The sequence below is a fragment of the Phyllopteryx taeniolatus genome, chromosome 1 (assembly GCF_024500385.1).
Source record: "Phyllopteryx taeniolatus isolate TA_2022b chromosome 1, UOR_Ptae_1.2, whole genome shotgun sequence".
In the NCBI taxonomy this organism is placed as follows: domain Eukaryota; kingdom Metazoa; phylum Chordata; class Actinopteri; order Syngnathiformes; family Syngnathidae; genus Phyllopteryx; species Phyllopteryx taeniolatus.
Window position 1 is genome coordinate 47593193 of NC_084502.1, and position 19429 is coordinate 47612621.

Consider the following 19429-nt stretch of genomic DNA (forward strand, 5'->3'; position numbering starts at 1 on the left):
CTAACACGCTTTGTTGTTGAAACAGATGCGAATGGAGGCTTCCAGAGGGGCCACTTTGCCCCATGCTTCCCACAGTCACCGCCATCACAGCCAGCATTCAGTTGACCATGCGACCCCGACAACCCCTCCTCAGCCTCAGCCTCAGGCTCAAGCTCATCCCCACCAACAGCCTCAACCACAGGCAGTCGAGCAGCACCTGCCCCCGAAGCCACAGTCGCCTCAACAGGTCCCGCAGCCGCAGTCACCTCAGCGCTTGCAGCAGCCTCCGCAACAACAACAACTGCAACATCAGGAGCCGCACACCACAAGCACCTACAGCCACATGCCCCCCCAACAGCCGCCACACCCTGTGAACAACTACAGCCAAATGCCTCCACCGCCGTCACTTCAACACACACACTCAAACTACAACCAGCCGTCGCACCAAGTGAGCAACTACGTCGTGCCCTCCCAACAGCCACTACACAGCGAGAGTAACTACAGCCATGTGCCTCCCCCCCAGCAACAGCCAGCTCCTCCACCACCTCCCCCTCCCCCTCCCCCTCCACCACCCCCACCCCCAGTCCAAGCCATGTCGCACTACTCTCCAGCTCTCAACATGTACAAGTTCAGTACAATAACCAGGCTGCAGAACCAGAACCAGGCTGGCAGTCATCACAGGATGCATCCCCAGCCACCTCCCCCATCTCAGACACTGCCCAGCGCAAAGGTACAGATCAAACCAAATGTGAATCACATTGCAGCAAGGACCAATGTCCCGCCTCCACCTCCTCCTCCACCGCCACCATCTATGCCAACCCCTGGTTCTGCCATGGCTGCATTGAAGTTCGGTCCTCCGAGTCCAAACGCCCTCGCTGCCTTCATCCCGGCGCCTCCGGTTCCCCAGACCAATGGAGGAGTATTTCCACCCCCTCCTCCTCCTCCCCCATCGGCACCGGGTGCCATCAGCCAGTCGACTTATCCAATTGGGCTGAAGCATGCACTGAAAGAAAGGTTTCCCAGCCCACCACGAGATCTTTTATCTGCAAACGGAGAAGTTGAAGACTCTCCGCCTCCTGCTCCTCCTCCATCACCTCCACCTCCACCTTCACCACCCCCTCCCCAGCAGCTTCCAGTGCCAGCACAGTTCCCACCTCCTCCGCCAGCACCACCCAAATCATTTACCCCAGGGTTTGTTCCTCATACTGCCCCCAAACCTGTGTCACCTGTCGCACCCTTCCCACCTGCCCCATCTCCGGCCACCATGGGTGCGCTGCCACCACCGCCACCCCCTCCTCCACCTGCACCCCTCAAGAAGCAGTTCAGTCTCCAGATAGGCTACACTTCCAGCCAACCTCCGCCGACTCTGCCCAAGCAGCACAGTCTATGTAAGCCCCCACCTGTTTCCACAGGAATGGCCCCCGTTTCGTCTTTGGTGAAACAGCTCGCAAGTCAGTTTCCTGGGGCTCCAACCCAGGCAGCCAATCACACGGAGGGCCCCAAAGTTCCCCTATCCCCACCTGCAGTCAAGTCCAAACCAAAATGGCAGCCTGTTGGCAGTCAGCAGCTACAGTATTCAGAATTCCCACCCCCTCCGGACAGTGTTCAAGTCAACAATACTGGTTTTCCTGCTCCACCACCACCACCACCAGCTCCATTGGGCCCTGCCTCTTGTCCTACACCACCACCCCCTCCCCTTCCTCCTGGGAATATGGGATCACCTGTGAGGATGTCACACTCTGGCATCTCCTGTCTAGGAGGTAAAAAACCTCCTCCGACCCCCCAGAGAAACTCCAGCATCAAGTCTGACTCTTCTGCATCGTATGAAGAATCCAGGAGGAACCTCCTCAGTAAGTTTGCGGCCCAGAGCAACATCCCTTCATCCTCCCACTCTCCCACCTCTGCTTCAACTGGGTCTCCGTCAAAGGATCCCTCAGGGGGACCCCGTGCAGCCCCAAAACCGGGTAAGCTCAACTTGGCCAACCTGCCCTTGGGTCTTCAGGCCAAAGTGACCCAGGCAAAGCAGTCAGGCAGAGACTTTCCCTCCCCGCCAGCAGAGTGTGCCTACTTCCCTCCTCCACCGCCACTGTCTGAGCTATTCCCACCTCCTCCTGGGAGTGATTCTCATAGTAGTGGACCTCCAAGAGTAGCTGTGGTGAACCCCCAGCCTCAAGCTCCTCCTCCTCCTCCTCCTCCTCCTCCTCCACCACCACCAGTCTCTGTTATTAGCAACTCCACTTGGGGTAAGAGCTCGCTGAAAAAAACTCCTCCCCCGACACTTGTGCGCCGTAGCAACACCACGCCAGAGCCCCCATCGCTCTCACCACCACCACAGATCCCTCCACCCACCTCACCTAAGGGAAGCTCAGGCCAGCCCAACTTCCTTGCGGATCTGAGCCGGACCCTCAAGCGAAAGTCTGTGGGTAGGCAAGGCAAAATGGACCCTGCTGGAACTATGGATGACATGGTGCTGCCGCCACCACCCCCTGAGCTGCTGCTTGAACAGGGAAAGCAGAGCAATGGAGGAAATGATGGCTACATGTCGGGGAACATCTCAGGCTATGCAACGCTACGACGAGGACCCCCACCTGCACCACCAAAACGGGGGGATGCCACCAAGCTTACCGGGGAGTGTTGAAAAAATGTTTGGGAAAGAGAAAAAAGTCTGCTACCTGTTTGGTATAACAATAACAAATTGCTTTTGTGTATACCAAAAGCTAATTCAGAATTTGGTCAACGAGGGTTCCTTTTTCAAATGCTCAGGATTTTACTTTTCATCAACATTTAGACTCTTATAGCATGTAGTTTAAACCTTATAGCTGAGTATAAAATCTTCCAAACTCATAATAATAAATTTTGTGCATTAAGCATTTGAAGAAAATTACAAATTAATTTGGCAAATATGACAAGATTCATGTTGGACCAAACCAAGTATCCTCTTCTGTTGCTGCGTATTGGAGGAAAAAAAAAAAAAAAGGGACCTTGTTCAGGCTGTAAATGGGAGTGCGTGTGTGATTGGTGTGTATGGGACACATACAAACATGCATTGAGCAAATGCACGTACAGTACATGAGTAAGAGGACTATGTGGAACAGGGCTTGTTTGCTTTTGTGTGAAATTATTTAAATGATCGATTGAAGTGTTTTTATTTAGACTCAACGGCAGTCTGGTCAGATGTGCTCATGGAATGTTTATTGGAAGTTAAATGTGAATGATCACATCCACACAATGTCAAAAATACAGTTTTAAAATCTGATAAAACATTCTAATGTGGTGTCTTTCCAAATGGCCTTATCCCGTGACAAAAGCAAAGACGGAGGCCTTATTCTTTAAGTCTTGCACAGTGGGGGAGGGTTCTAAATGCTCAGCGGACTGGGGGGAAATACTCTAATGCAAAACTTTCCATGGACTTCTAAAGACAATTGGAGGGGAATTGTTGTAGAGTGCTATTTTGGTTGTTGTTGTTTTTTTAGTCCGCATGTACAGTTGTTGCAGCTGCGGCTCCCTTGCTGTCCCCCCCTGACCCCCAATGCACCTGTCATGTCACGTCACAACAATCCAGGAAGTAGGCTGGATTTGTCCGTGAAGTACAAGTTGTATACTCCACAGAATACTGTACAGTGCATCGAATCATGTCGCGGAACACTTATGTTATGTGAGGGGGACATACGACTTGAATGTTGCCCTTATATTGGTGGGTATGTTGTAACTGGTTTCTTTGTGGTGTCATGAAAGTCTTCAGCCTAACTGCTTGCAGCGATGCCTTCATTTTCAGCAGGGTGCTTGTGCTGTCCCAACATTTCAACATGTGTCAGGATGACATTTATATTTCCATCACTAGTAAAAACAAAATAGATTGGAATTTCTTTTAAGGATGCTTGTGACTAATGGGGAAAAGAGAGACAAAATCAGAGTGGTATTGGTTGTGCCCGTACAATTCAACATGCTATACGCTTTTATTCTATGCCCAACATTGTTGTGGCATACTTTTTGTTTTAATCTTAGTTTAACAAGACTTTTGCTACAGTTCTGTGTGTAAATTATTGATGTACTCGTGGGGCCTAAATTGTTACAAATTGATTGTCCTTGCTTATAAACCGAAATTCACAATATAAATGTTCAAACCAGAATTTGTCCTGACTCGTTTGTAGGGTGTCCTCGACGCTTAGGTGATTGTTTCATATTTATGGCCTATAAGTCTTTTACAATAAATATTTAAAGTAAATATTACAATACGACTGTTTTAGTGTAGGTGAACAACATATTCGGGTTCTGTCGCCGAACGTTAACGCCCTCTAGTGGTTTTCCCATGTCACTATCTGTTCTACCTGGCCTTTTAATAGCCTACAACGTTCATCCGGCCTTTTTTTTTTTTTTTTTTTTGCACACCTGGTCATTTCTGGTGTAGGCTACACTGTGCTTTATAATATAGGAAAAAAAGTGTCCTCAGGTGATTCAATTCAAATGTATTGCAAAAATAAATGAAATTTTACCTAAATGAATGTGTAAAAACAAGCAGTTTTTAAAGATTTAATTCAAATGTATTGTACTCAAAAATTAAATACAACTTAAGTGTGCTTGGGCAGTGATTCTTTCTATTGGGTGCCGGTGTACCACACTTAAGAGATTTAACTTGTCCAAATCCTCTGATTTCAGCATCTCAACAGTAGATATTTTCTGATTCTTGTAGTTCTTCATGAACGCAGACTGGTTATCCTTTGTGTTTAATCAAAATAAAACATTTGAAAACCTCTGCTTTTACTTTGGGAAAACAACAATCAACACTTTTCCCTATTTACTGACATGTTCCGAACCAAACCAGTAACAATCCTAACCAATTTATGGGAAAAATAAGTCACTTGACTCTATTACAAAAATTGTTATTTGCAGCCGTAATATGGCTAACCTGTAATTGACGAGCTTTTTTCAACCTGAAGCAGCTTCACAAGTGTATAACTAGTACCACTTCGCATTAATCTTTAAAAAAGGTTGGTGAGTAGACCTACAGCATTAGTGCTTAATTGGTGTCTATTTGGTTTTGGTTAATCAACCAATACAGAATAAAACAATATTACATTAATAAACAGTAATCTGATTAATTGATGGAATAATCGATTCTAAAAAAAAAACAATATGCAAGTGACAGCCCTAATTTAGAGAATATCTTAAGTATTTGCAGTCTGATAGACAAAGATACAAAAAAATTATCTTGACTCTGCAGAAATGACATCATCAAGCTAATTGCTCTGACCTAAGGTAAGTCCTTAAATTTTTCAGATTTTTGTGATGTTTTCAGCCGTAATCGACTGTCACTCAAACCAATGCTACCCTGTTCCTCATAAGAAAAAGACACTCAAAATTTGTCTTGTTTTAAGTCTGATTTTATCACTAGCATAGCAGAGAACTCAGCTATCAGGTACTCGAGCCTGTCGTGGCAACTTAGTTCTGGGCACAGGAGGCAAACTCCCTTGGGCGACTGCAGCAGTGTCACGTGTGACTTCAATTTGACAAGCGCAAAGAATTTATCTGAACTGTTCCATTTCTATGCCTATGAATCATATCAGCTAGCCAAAAGCCCCTTTGCACCGCCGACAGCGTCCCTTGAATTCTCGCAAATGATCTCAACCTTTGTCCAGCATGATTGAGTGTGCAATTGAATCTTTATATACAATTAAAGCGAAAACTCATATCCATACAAATTCGTCTTCAGATCATTGTCAGTTAATCAATACTTAAAAGTGCCTAACACTTAATCTGAAAAGGACCAAAGAAAGGAATGTGTACTATGCAAAGTATTCAGTCCAACAGCATACAGTACATTCATAAAGGTATTTAGACCGTCGGTGATTTAATCCGCATTTATGTTGCAAATGCGTTAAAGTTTGTAATACAGGAATCCTCGTTTTAAGATGGTCCCAACATACAATATGTGGCTACAACATTCCGAAAGGCACACAATGAACCAAGTTTCCAAATCGGCATAAGGATATGTGATACAAGAAGGTACGCTCAGTTACTGCCGTATCAACAATTTTTCATTGACTTAGTTATTGTAATTATGACTTTACTACTGCAATAGCATTGTTTAGTGGGAGACTGGCACGTTACAACTTGGGTACGTAGAAATTGGGGTTGCGTCGCCATAGTACGAACGAAACTGTCGTAAACCGAGGACACCTGTAATAAAAAAATATTTGCTATTTAGTGTTGGAATACAACACTTTCTGAATGTACTGTGAATGTCTCCCAAGTGCAAAGTTTCAAAAGCTCCAGTCACAGAGCGCATATACACACAAACATGCAGTTCTTGTTATCGTTCAAGGGTCCCCATCAGAAGTTCCATAGCGGCCAAGAGAGACACTTCAAACTCTTGATCTGAGAAGCGTGCCACTGACTGGCGGGCGTTGCGTCTTATCTGCAGGCGGCTTGCAGGCGCCAGATTGAGGATTTCCTCGATGGCCTCAGCAAAGCTGTCCTCGTCATCGGCAAGGAAACCTGTCTGGCCTCCATCGAAAGGCACCACGATATCCAGCTTTGGACCACCAGACTTGTGGGCGAGGATGACTTTGCCTGCCGCCATGCACTCCACAACACCTTAGTGGGGGGTGGGGGGGCAGAGAGGTCAACACATTTAACAAACAAGGGCCTGACAGATATGGATCTCCACCACCCCCCTCCAATATTTGGCAGAAAAAAGACAGAGAACCAATTAATCAGCCAATTAATTCAAAAAAAATATGACTAAAATAACTTTTGTTGTGCAGTAACATTTACAAAACTAAAAATATGAATTACAGGCAGAACATATGACTGTTTTACGATACTTTGTCCGTTAGTATTTGTTTCCCTTTCCAACAGGGGGGAATTTTCAAGTCCAAAAACATGCAAAAGATTTAGGCCATGAATGTATGCAGTATAGAAGCAACATGAGAAGTTAATGGCAAAACATTATTTATGCACAATGCCTTTAAACGTTAAATCCCATTTCTTCTATTCCATTAGTTTCTTTGCCATTAAGTGATGACTTTAAAATGTAAACCAGAGCCACCTTTCTCAGATGTCAAAACATGGCATCTTTGACATACAGAGAGAGAGAGTTAAACAAACGGGAGCCAATCTTTTTCTTTTACGTTTTTAAAAAGTTTCTCAAGAAATTTGTACCCACAAGTCACGCAAACGCTGAACATGGTATTGTTTGTTTGAAGGTCATTATCTATGTCTTATATTGTAAATGTGTTAATGCGTAGAAAGAAAAAAAAGAGCCCATTTTTGAGGATTTGAAAAGGGCCAATATTGGCTGATTAATTGGTCGGGCTCTGAAACAAACAGGTCAGTGGTGATCAATTACCAATCCCAAAGTGCTCATTCCACATGGTGTGCAGTCCAATAGTGGCCCCGCCCAACTCTCTCTTTAACTCTGCGAAGGGTATGTTCACTTTGAACTCCACCCTGTCAGCCACGCCCTGCTCCTGGCACAGCCCCCGCAGCATCAGCACCCTATCCTGGTCCTCCTGATTCCTGCATCCGCCAATCAGGATCAGCTTCAGAGTCTCCCTGCCCCCAGCGGCCTCCCTCCGCCGATCCAACACCTTCTTGAAAGCTTTGATCTGCAGCCGGTGGTCCTTCTCAGGCCGGAACTGCCCGATGGAGACAATCGAGTGGCACTTTTTGTCCTCGTCTTCCTCTAGCGGGACGTCCAGGAATGCGCTGACATCACAGGGCGGGTAGACCACACTGGTGCGGTTGGAGGCGTGCCACAGTGACAGGATGTGTTCAAGTGTCCAGGAGGAGTTGACCAGGACAAGGTCACTGCAGGAGCCGGCCATGCCATACAGCACAGCGAACAGGCAGTAGTAGAGCACCTTGAAGGCGCTCAGGAACAGACTGTCAGAAATGTAACCTGGGTTGTTGAACCTGGAATGAGAATAGTTCATAATTGGCGTGACCACCTCATGTGTATCAAGTACGTAAAAGCATACCTGGGGTTCCTTTCTCGAACCACCGACAGCATGTCGGTGCTGATTGTGGGGTAGTGGACGTAAGTGCATACACCGCATCCTCCCAGGTAGCGAAAAAGGGGCAGAGTGAAAGCGTATCCCATTGAGTCAATGTAAATGTCAGGGACGAATTCTGTGAGTGCTTCCCATCCCAAGAAGATTGAGCCCATGCTTTGCCCAAGCAGGGTGAAGTGAGGAAACAGGCTTGGCTCCACGAGAAATCGGAGCCTCAGAAACACAAAGTGAATCGGCCGGGGAAGCACGATGTTGAATCTGCGCCGTGCTCCATCCACAATCTCATGGGCCGAAACGCCCATGTCGCCTGTGTACACCACAATGTCAACATCCGAGTACCTGTGTGGGCATGTTAAACTCAAAGTTAATTCAACTCTCCAAATGAATTCAGCATAATACATCAACTGTACCTTCGCTGCAGAGCCCTGATCGCACACCAGAGCACCCTCTCTCCCCCACCGCCAGCATTGCAGTAGGGGTGGAAGAAGGCCACGGCGCGACGTCCCGTCCTTGCATGTCGAGTGTTCCTTTTGCCATTCAGCCACAGACGCACTGCCAACATCAGCAGGATCAGCACGGCAAGCAGTAGCAGACACACAAACAGCAGGTGGAACAGCAACTTCCACAAGAAACTACAACACAGGAGCCCAACAAAAACACGAGTGATGTTACAGGTCGTGCAGACTCTTCGAGGCGTGTGTCGAGTGATGGAGGGGGGCGTGTCCGCAAAGCGCCTATCGAGGCTTGCTTCATTTAGAGGAGGAGCCGGAAGTGATGACGTCTGAAGCTTCCCTGACCGGCTGTACCACGTGACTGATTCGGGAAGCGCTTGAGAGTTTGCCACAAAGTTTGACAGCAACATAAACCACTCATGCAGGCCCCATTCAAAAAAAAATATTATTTTTATTTTTATTTTTTTTTAATAAATAGAGTTGCGGTCAGCTTGGAGTTTGGATAAAGATTGTGTAGTTTGTATAGGCTAATAGAGTTTGGAGAGTGTTTACAGCATTGTTTGGATATAGCTTGGGCAGTAGATAGCCAGCGATTGCGCCGTCACTCCTCGGAATCCTTAGAAAGAGGCTGCTGCCCACTAATCCGGCATCCTGGTCTAATAGCCCAGCCGTTGGTGCACTCGACTCGCAACCTGAGGTATGCTGGTCGCCTGAGTCGGAACTACAAACAGCACCGTGCTGTTTAAGTAACTTATTGAGGCTGATCAATTACATTTGATTATTAAAAACTTCATTTTCCCCCATTTCTTCTTTTATTTAAAGGCAAGGTATTGCTTGTCTTCCAAGAAAGTGAGGTACAATAAAACCTCACCCTCCGAGGAAAATTTCCTGTGCCCCAGTTTATATAATGTTCCTCTTCAATGAATCACTTTTAAAAAGTGATATACTGTTATTTCTAAATAAGCACTTTCAAATCGTCTGCCATTTTCCCAAAGTGACAGAAATGTTTTTTTACAACCTGCCATACCAGTGTTGAGGAACATTTAAACCACACAGAACACGTTCAAAAATAATATAGTTGACACATTATGTTGGGAAATGACTTGGTCAAACATTGTTTTGTAATATACAGTCATTCACGAGAGCCAAAAAGACAACAGCACATTCTGTATGTGGTAAAGACACAGCTAGCTGCCTGTGATTATGCACATGGCCTGCAGGTGCTTTCGTGTGCAACGAAGCATCAAGAAATGAACCATTACTCGAACTAATGGCTCAAGCGTTACAACGCTTCATGAAGCTTCATCTCGCCATCACTAAAAAACACACAGTAAGGCAGTCGTCCCCAACCGCCGGTCCGCATTTGTTACCGGCATTTGCAAACGAAACAACGCTATATCAAGAGTCCTACTTAAAATACGGGTTTATCGCAACAGTTGACTCTCAACGCTCTGATACGGATACAAGTCTACGCATTGACGAACTACGTAACTGCAGTTTGGTCTGGCTATCTACAATAACTCCGACCCCCACTCCTGCATCGCGCCCACAGTGGACGCACCACGAAGGACACCCTGAACTGGTCGCCAGCCAATCGCAGAAGATCGTTCAACAGCACTGCAAACCACACAACTCGTGCCGGCTATTTGGATATGTACGGCTAAAAGAAAATCTAAACTATTAGAATAAACATCCATCCATCCATCCATCAATTTTCTGTAGCGCTTATCCTCACGCGGGTCGCGGGCGTGCTGGAGCCTATCCCAACTATCTTCGGGCCAGAGGAGGGGTACCCCCCGGACTGGTCGCCAGCCAATCCCAGGGCACATATAAACAAACAACCATTCGCACATGAGGGTAATTTAGAGTATTCACTCAACCTACCACGCATGTTTTTGGGATGTGGGAGGAAACCGGAGTGCCGTTTTTCATTTGATTCGATTTACGTTTATGGTCTTGAAGTGGATTTCATGCAAATATTTACTATTTAATTATGACGACTACTGTGTTACGTCGTCGTAACTTGAGGACCGCTTGTGCACTGATTAGCTTTCAAACTATGCGAAAATAAAAAACACTGTGACGAGAAAATGTAATGAACAGAAATGGCAACGGTTTTCAAGGGTTGAAAAAAAATAACACCAATATTTTTACAAACGTGTTGAGAGTATTACTAGCGTACATACCGTACCTCAAACAGAGAACGAGTTCGTCGTGTGCCGACATTTTGTTCGGCACAGACGACAAACCACGCGTCACCCTTCAATTTGGCACTTTATTGTGACTTACACTTCAGTAGCGCCATTTATAGGCGAGGATGTATAACTACATCACAACTGCTGCTTTCCGACAATGGAGGGCTATTGGCCGAAACTCCCAACCACTCACTCAGGCATGTGAGTGACGGCAGTGGGGTCAAACGCCAGGCACCTCACTGTCTGAAAAGTGTTATCAATCATCACCAAAATTTATGTGGACATCTCTACTCATGCCCACTTCTATGGAAGCGTATTGTATTCACTTGGATTAAAAAAAAAATTATCCTATTTTTCTGAGTATTTCTTTTGAGGGCTTTGTTTTTCTGACTATTTTTTTCTCTTTTTCTGACAAAAAAAAATTCGACCTATTTTTCTGACTATTTTTTTTCTGTTTTTCGGACAAATTTTTTTTTTCCACCTGTTTTTCTGACTATTTGTTTCTGTTTACCATATCTGTCCAACTGATTCTGGACAAACATTGCTGTATCTAGCAGTTCTGAATAGGCTTTCCTCCTGAACAAACTCAAAGTCCGCAGGTGCCTGCGTAATGTCGACAAACTAATAACAATACCATCTATGTGACTCAAAGAAGAGTATCTCCCAGTGTCTTAAACCCATATCAAAATAAAACTTGATCAAACTGAATAAGACGGTCATGTTGCTTACTACGGATTCCGCAAAAAGTCAGTTAAAAAGATAACCCCGGTATTACGGATGCTGTCCACGTTAAGCCTAAGCTTTTTAACGTTAAGCGTTTTAGACAGTCCACTAAAATGACTGTTAATAACTCGCACATGAAGCGCATGAAACATACTGGCCTATGTATTGGCCATTAAATTCATGACTTTTCTTCAAATGTCTGTTATTAATCCACAGACGAACTCATGCAGAAGAAATTGGGGGCTGTATCAGTGCTACTCCCACCCAGTGCCCGCCTACTGAATTTGATGGGACGGGATGACAGATACACTAAAATGATTTCATGATGCACTAGCAGGGACAGTGAAATCATGAAATGAATATGAGATAATTCAATAAATAGTTAAATAAATAAATAAATAAATAAAGTAAATAATGACGTATTCAAATTTGACACTACCTGCATATTTGACAGTCTAAATGTAATGCAATGTCTAAATTAATCTGACCCGTTTACATACGGTTAAATATGTATTTTTGGAACAGGGGTTCACCGATCTACTCACTCGTAGCCATGCGGATTGATCTATGCCCCCGCTCTCCCAAAAAGCCAAAGCTCAACTTCTAAATAAACAGTTCAATCAATAACAACTCACTACCCGCACAGTTTGAACGAACGTCTATCATTTGTACCCTTTCCATCATGAAGACATTTGTGATTTGGTTTGTTTTAATTGGCCAACTCCTCAAGACGGGGCACTGCACTGAAACACAGTAAGTTAGATTTTCTTTTTTAATGTGTGGTTAAATTAACTCTCATAGCATAATGTCAATTCAGTTGTTAAATTTATTTGCGTTATTCTTTTTTTGTAGCAACCAAATTCTGTCAATCACACCAAGAACACCCGAACAAGTGGGCATCTTGAAGAATATCTCCAGCCAATACGAGGTTGAATTGACAGGCAGTTGTTTTGCTTTGTTTTTCTGCTCCTTTATTGTGTCCATGCGACATGTCCACAGACAGCATTGTGGCAGCCCATCGACCCTCAGTACATCCAAGAAGAAACTCAAGTTCACCTCCTTGTTCCTGCAAACAGCTCAGCCACAGTCAAAGATTTGCTGCAACGATATGATATAGCAAATGAGTATGTTGTTTGTCTAAAAACACATATTTACAGTAGGTACAGAAAGTATTCAGACCCCCTTAAATTTTTCACTCTTTTTTATATTGTAGCCATTTGCTAAAATCAATTAAGTTCATTTTTTTCCATATTAATGTACACACAGCAACCCATATGGACATAAAAAAACGGAATTGTTGAATTTTTTGCAGATTTATCAAAAAAGAAAAACTGAAATATCACACAGCCATAAGTATTCAGACCCTTTGCTCAGTATTTAGTAGAAGCACATTTTTGAGCTAATACAGCCATGATTCTTCTTGGGAATGATGCAACAAATTTTTCACACCTGGATTTGGGGATCATCTGCCATTCCTCCTTGCAGATCCTCTCTAATTTTGTCAGGTTGGATGGTGAACGGTGGTGGACAGCCATTTTCAGGTCTCTCCAGAGATGCTCAATTGGGTTTAAGGCAGCTCTGGCTGGGCCATTCAAGAACAGTCACAGAGTTGTTCTGAAGCCACTCCTTCGGTATTTTAGCTGTGTGCTTAGGGTCATTGTCTTTTTTGAAGGTGAACCTTCAGCCCAGACTGAGGTTCTGGGCACTCTGGAGAAGGTTTTCGTCCAGGATATCCCTGTACTTGGCCGCATTCATATTTTCTTCGATTGCAACCAGTCCTCCTGTCCCTGCAGCTGAAAAACACCCCCACAGCATGATGCTGCCATCACCATGCTTCACTGTTGGGTCTGTATTGGACAGGTGATGAGCAGTGCCTGGTTTTCCATACCACTTAGAATTAAGGCCAACAATTTGTATCTTGGTCTCATCAGACCAGAGAATCTTATTTCTCACCATCTTGGAGTCGTTAGTTTTTTTTTTTTGTTTTTTGTTTTTTTTTAGCAAACTCCATGCAGGCTTTCATGTGTCTTGTACTGAGGAGAGGCTTCCATCGAGCTACTCTGCCATAAAGCCCCGACTGGTGGAGGGCTGCAGTGATGGTTGACTTTCTAGAACAGGGGTGTCAAACTCTTTTTTTGTCTCGGGCTCCATTGTAGTTATGATTTCCCTCAGAGGGCCGTTAGAACAGTGAAACCATATAAATGTTTAATAATCACCAAAACATTATTACCATTACACAATAAATTGAGGGATAACTAGTTTTGAAATCAGAGACAAGGATAATAGTTTTTTCAAGTATTGTTTAAGTTACTGTAGAAGAAGGGTTTGGTAACAGAAAAATTAAATATCTCAACATCCATCCATTTTCTGAGCTATTTTCTCCTCACTCAAGTCGCGGGCGTGCTGGAGCCAATCCCAGCTATAATCGGGCAGGAGGCGGGGTACACCCTGAACTGGTTGCCAGCCAATCGCAGGGCACAAAAAAAAAAAAAACATTTGCACTCACATTCACACCTACGGACAATTTAGAGTTTTCAATTAACCTACCCTGCATGTTTTTGGGTTGTGGGAGGAAACCAGAGTGCCTGGAGAAAACCCACACAGGCAGAGGGAGAACATGCAAACTACACACAGGCGGGGCCGGGGATTGAACTCTGGTCCTCAGAACTGTGAGGCTGACGCTCTAACCAGTCGTCCACCGTGCCGCATAATCTCAACATTATTGTTTATTATTAGGACAATTTGGAATTTGGGTATAGATTTTAGCAAAAATCACGGAAGTTGACTAGCATGATTTGCTTTCGCGAGCCACATAAAATGATGTAGGCGGGCCGCATCTGGCCCCCGGGACTTGAGTTTGACACTTATGTTCTCGAACTTTCTCCCATCTCCCGACTGCGTTTCTGGAGCTCTGCCACAGTGATCTTTGGGTTCTTCTTTAGCTCTCTCACCAAGGCTCTTCTCCCCCAATTGCTCAGTTTGGCCGGACAGCAAGCTCTGGGAAGGGTTCTGATAGTCCCAAACGTCTTCCATTTCAGGATTATGGAGGCCACTGTGCTCTTAGGAACCTTAAGTGCAGCAGAATTTTTTTTGTAACCTTGGCCAGATCTGTGCCTTGCCACAATTCTGTCTCTGAGCTCTTCAGGCAGTTCCTTTGACCTCACGATTCTCATTTGGTCTGACATGCACTGTGAGCTGTAAGGTCTTATATAGACAGGTGTGTGGTTTTCCTAATCAAGTCCAATCAGTATAATCAAACACAGCTGGACTCCAATGACAGGTGTAGAACCATCTCATGGATGATCAGAAGAAATGGACACCCCCCCCCCCGAGTTAAATATATGAGTGTCACAGCGAAGGGTCTGAATACTTATGGCTGTGGGATATTGCAGTTTTTCTTTTTTAATAAATCAGCAAATAAATCAACAATTCAATTTTTGTCTGTCAATATGGGGTGCTGTGTGTACATTAATGAGGGAAAAAAATGAACTTAAATGATTTTAACAAATGGCTGCAATATAACAAAGAGTGAAAAATGTGGGGTCTGAAAACTTTCCGTACACACTGTGCACGTACCTACAATCAATCTTATTTCAGTGGAGCAAAAAGCTTTTGTCAAACTGTGTTTTCCAGAGTGTTACTGGACAACACCGATCTACTGATTGAAATGCAGACGAGGAACGACTCCACAGACCCGAGAAGCAGCACGAGTTTCTTTGAGCGATATCACCGCCTGGAGGATGTATATGCCTTCTATAACATGCTGAGTTCCCTCACGATGAAGGGATGACCTGCATTTTTTTTGTCTCCTTCAGATCTATTATTGGATCAACAGGACCTCTCAAGACAACCCAAATACCATAAAAACCATTCTTCTGGGTTCCTCATTTGAGAAACGACCACTCTATGCTCTGAAGGTGCATGTCATTCCATCAATCAAATGCAACAACTCTGATATGATAAGCATGGTGATACACATCTGAACATGTTGCTGGAGCTGACCCAATTGAAATTTAGTACAACATCTGGCCCTGCATATCCTATTTTGGACAAGTTTAATGTGTGCACTCTCCCCAACATTTAACAATATCATCCTTGTGAGAACACTTACCCAGCAACAAAGCCTAAATTGATACATCAAGAACTGCAAGTACAAAGTAGTAGCACACAGACAACCCCTTTGTTGTTAAGAAGTGCATTACTCATTCATTTGGTATGACTGAGATCATATTTTATTCCACCCTCAGCTGTCGCTTAACAGTGGGAATAAGAAGGCCTTGTGGATTGACTGTGGAATCCACGCCAGAGAGTGGATCTCTCCGGCTTTCTGCTTATGGTTTGTACAATATGTGAGTAAATCTGGTTCGTATGATCTGTGGTTTAGTGCACAAATCAGTTGGGTAAGACATTCTCCTCTCCGCAGTCCTTAGCTTTTTACAAGCAAAACCAAGATATAACTGACATTTTAGACAACATGGATGTTTACGTCCTACCTGTGATGAATCCTGATGGGTATCTGTACACATGGACTACGGTAAAAGTGCATCCGCGAGAAGTGGACAGTCATTTATAGCGGATGTTTGATTTACCACTGCATACTTGTTGTGTGTCTCAGAACCGAATGTGGAGGAAGAGCCGATCAGTCCACCCGGATAGCTACTGTGTTGGTGTTGACCTAAACAGGAACTTTGACGCAAACTGGTGCAGTAAGTCTCCCAGTCATGTAGACACATGGACAAAATTGTTACTACCCTTCCAGTAAAGAAAACAAAAACACAATGGTCACTGAAATAACTTGAAACTGACTGAAGTAATAATAAAGAAAATCAAATAAAAAAAATACTAATGTAACTGGCCTGGACAAAAATGATGTTATCCTTAACTAATATTTTGTTGTCCAACTCTTTTGAAGCAATCACTCCACATTTTTGTAGCTCTTACTGAGACTTGCGCACCTGTCATTGGTGAGCAAACTACTTCAATTGTCTCAGGTTAGAAGTGTGCATTCTCCAGACTGCACGTTTAAGCTTCTTCGACAGATGTTCAATAGGGTTTAGACCGAGATGGACAACTAAGCCACCAGGCTTCTTGGATAATCTGCTTTGGACAGATGAGACAAAACTGGAGCATTTTGTCAAGTCACAACTCTATGTTAATAAACAAATTGGAGCCTCTGGTTTGGTGCTGCTACAAAAAAGGACAAACTCCGACTGCAACGGACAATTAAAACTGCTGAAAGGATTGTCTGTACCCCCCTACTCACCCTTGAGGACTTGAACGCTGCCAGAACTAAGACAAGAGCGTGCAAAATCCTCTCGGACCCTCCACATCCCGGTCACCGGCTCTTCCGGCTCCTTCCCACAGGTAGACGCTACCGATCAATGCAAACTAGAACTAGCAGACATTCCAACAGCTTCTTCCCTCTTACAACCAACTTCTGAAACACCTAACCTACAATTCCATTGCAACATGCTGGCAATTTTTTGTCTTGAGTTTGTTGTCACATTTCTGTCGGGGCAATGATATATTACTCGTGCACTCACGCTGCACTATTTGCATATCTGTTGTTGACCAATACTGGCCACAAATGCCAGAGTAGCATCTGCTCCATTTGCACACTGACTGAGGAGTATCTGCAACATTTGCACAATCAACATTATCCCAGATTATCGTACTACTCGCTTGAAGTCTCGGCGCCCTTTGCACAATGTTCATTGCACCGGACTTTTGCAATATTAGTCATTCGAACTGCTCTAAGTGCTAGAGGACTCTGCATCTTTTTGCACAATTGTCAAAAAAAAAAAAAATGTACCGGCATTACCAGATAACTAGCAAACCTTTATTGCTCAGTGACTGGTTTTTTTTTTTGTCAATGTCTTTATGTCTCAAAAGTGATCTCTGTCAATTGACTGTCTGTTGTCGTACTATAGCGGCTCCAATTACCGGAGACAATTTTTTGTTTTTTGGACATACTTGGCAAATAAAGATGATTATGATTCTGATATAAAGAAAAGATCAATACTGAAAAACATGGAGGAGGCTCGGTTTTGGGGCAGCTTTGCTGCATCAGTCACAGAATGTCTTGAATGTCTTGGAAAAATGACAAAAGAATGATTGAGGTTGTCAGTGAAGGCTGACGCTTCGTGACAGAACCAATGACAATGCAAGAGTTGGCCGTGCTCGTTGCCAAGGCTGCAATGCCTCTCTCCTTATTTGTTGACCGGGACGTTCATGCCAGATTTTTCCCGAATTGCGGACATCACGGTGACCACAAACACATAAGAATGGCTAAAACAAAATATCAGACTATTCGGACAAGCCGTGGTTTCAATCCTACTGAATATTTGATGAAGGAGCTACAGTAAAACATGCAGTCAGGAGAAGTCACCCTTCAAACCTAAAACAGTTTGTACACAAGAAGTGGGGCAAAATAGGTACACAAGTCTCACTGAGAGTTACCAACATTGCATTGTGTGATTGCAGTGTTTTCCTCTAAATGTTGTGTAACAAAATGTGAAGTTATGGGTACCATAATTAGGTCCAAGCCAGTTTCCTTTCTTTTTTAAAACAATTCTGCCATTGTGAGTTTTCTATTTGTGGAATGGAAGGGTACCAAAAATGGTGTCTATGTGTATACTGTACTGTAATTTCAAATGTGTGCCTTGGAATTGCTCCTATTTGGAGTCTGTGTTGCCCGCCAGCGGAGGGAGCCTCCAATGATCCCTGCAGTGAGATCTACTGCGGTGCCTTCCCTGAATCAGAACCCGAATCGGAGGCCGTAGCCAACTTCCTGCGCAGTAAAAAGGACACGATCCAGCTTTACCTCAGCATCCACGCCTACTCTCAGATGCTGCTCTTCCCATACTCATGTACCTTGGATGAGGCACAGAACCACAATGAGCTGGTGAGAGCCCAATACAGAGGCTCAATTTTATCAAAAGATGCTTTTAGAATCCAAAACATACAGACATACAAGAATATTTTTTTCTAACTGTGGATGTTGAACTTTAATCTCCAATTTAAGTTTGAGATGGTGCAAGAAGCTTCACAAAATATCAGACGATATTACAGAAACACTTACAAATATGGTGCAGGAGCACAGACGATATGTGAGTGAGTTATTTTTCAGTCAAGCTCATTTGACTGATTCAAAGTACTGATGCATTGCTCTAACTATCATGCAGATCTGGCACCTGGTGGCTCCGATGACTGGGCGTACAATCTTGGCATAAAGTACTCATTCACGTTTGAGCTCCAGGATCGTGGACGCTATGGCTTTCTTCTGCCACCGTCTCACATTTCCAGGGCGTGCAATGAAGCGCTCCTTGCCGTGAAGACCATTGCTCTTAGGGTCAGAGACAAAACACAAGCTTCAATAAGTTCTTCAGCTGTTTAAGTAGCAATACCAGAACATTTGGATTAAACCTGAAAATGACTTTCAAGTTGTGTTTTCCTCATTATTACAGCGTGTCACCTTTTTAAGGGTTAAAAAGTGGTCAGACCTTGGATAAAGGGTTTAAAAGTATATGAAATGAACACCATTTCTTTTCACAACAAAACAATTATTTTACGGAATGGATTGCTTTTTGCATCGGAAAAAATAAAACATTCGAATTGCTACTAATGTAGTGGTATACTCGCCTGACTTTGGTGCGGGCAGCCTGGGTTCAGTTCCCACTCAGTGACGGTGTGAATGTGAGTGCGAATGGTTGTCCCTGTCTAAGTGTGCCCTGCGACTGACTGGCGACCAGTTCAGGGTGTAGTGCGCCTTTCGCCTGAAGTCCGGTGGGATAGGCTCCAGCGCCCCGTCACCCTAACCAGGGGAAGCGTTGTTGAGAATGGATGGATGGAATTGCTACTAAAACAGTCCTCTTCATCATCTATTTTCAATGTTGCTTATCCTGTTCAGGGACATTTAGCGTGCTGGATCATATCCCAGCTGAATTTGGGCAAAAGGTAGACTACATTCAGTCACAGGGAACAAATAGACACAGACATTGAAACCATCATTGAGTGAGAGCTGAACCCACAGTGCGTGCACCAAAATCAGGCGAGATTATGTTCAGCC

General features: G+C 44.1%; 3 protein-coding genes across 9 annotated transcripts in view; 2 read left to right on the forward strand and 1 right to left on the reverse strand.

Annotated features, from left to right (window-relative positions):
* The window catches only part of raph1b (Ras association (RalGDS/AF-6) and pleckstrin homology domains 1b), a 49681-nt gene extending 44951 nt beyond the window's left edge, over window positions 1-4730 (forward strand). For all 6 annotated transcript variants that reach the window (XM_061798902.1, XM_061798926.1, XM_061798935.1 and 3 more), the window contains one exon: window positions 26-4730. In XM_061798902.1, the coding sequence (XP_061654886.1) occupies window positions 26-2617 (2592 nt within the window). In that variant the 3' untranslated portion in view covers window positions 2618-4730. The remainder of the gene's footprint in view (window positions 1-25) is intronic.
* Window positions 4731-5620: 890 nt separating this feature from the next.
* alg11 (ALG11 alpha-1,2-mannosyltransferase) lies at window positions 5621-10734 on the reverse strand. 2 transcript variants are annotated; one of them, XM_061798981.1, is made up of 5 exons: window positions 10635-10734; window positions 8402-8623; window positions 7959-8330; window positions 7328-7893; window positions 5621-6573 (listed from the first exon to the last, which is right to left on the reverse strand). In XM_061798981.1, exons 1-5 carry the CDS (start codon window positions 10667-10669, stop codon window positions 6290-6292), a joined length of 1479 nt encoding a protein of 492 aa, XP_061654965.1. In that variant the 5' UTR covers window positions 10670-10734; the 3' UTR covers window positions 5621-6289. The 2 variants fall into 2 exon arrangements, with proteins under 2 accessions (XP_061654965.1, XP_061654974.1); XM_061798990.1 differs by having other exon boundaries at window positions 8402-8543; window positions 10635-10727.
* A 1229-nt stretch (window positions 10735-11963) lies between these two features.
* cpb2 (carboxypeptidase B2 (plasma)) lies at window positions 11964-18803 on the forward strand. Its single transcript, XM_061799013.1, has 11 exons — window positions 11964-12114; window positions 12214-12289; window positions 12361-12485; window positions 14995-15103; window positions 15177-15278; window positions 15609-15710; window positions 15785-15895; window positions 15977-16067; window positions 18063-18265; window positions 18386-18470; window positions 18546-18803. The coding sequence occupies exons 1-11, from the start codon at window positions 12044-12046 to the stop codon at window positions 18755-18757; spliced, it is 1287 nt and encodes a 428-aa protein (XP_061654997.1). The 5' UTR covers window positions 11964-12043; the 3' UTR covers window positions 18758-18803.
* The last annotated feature ends 626 nt before the right edge of the window (window positions 18804-19429 follow it).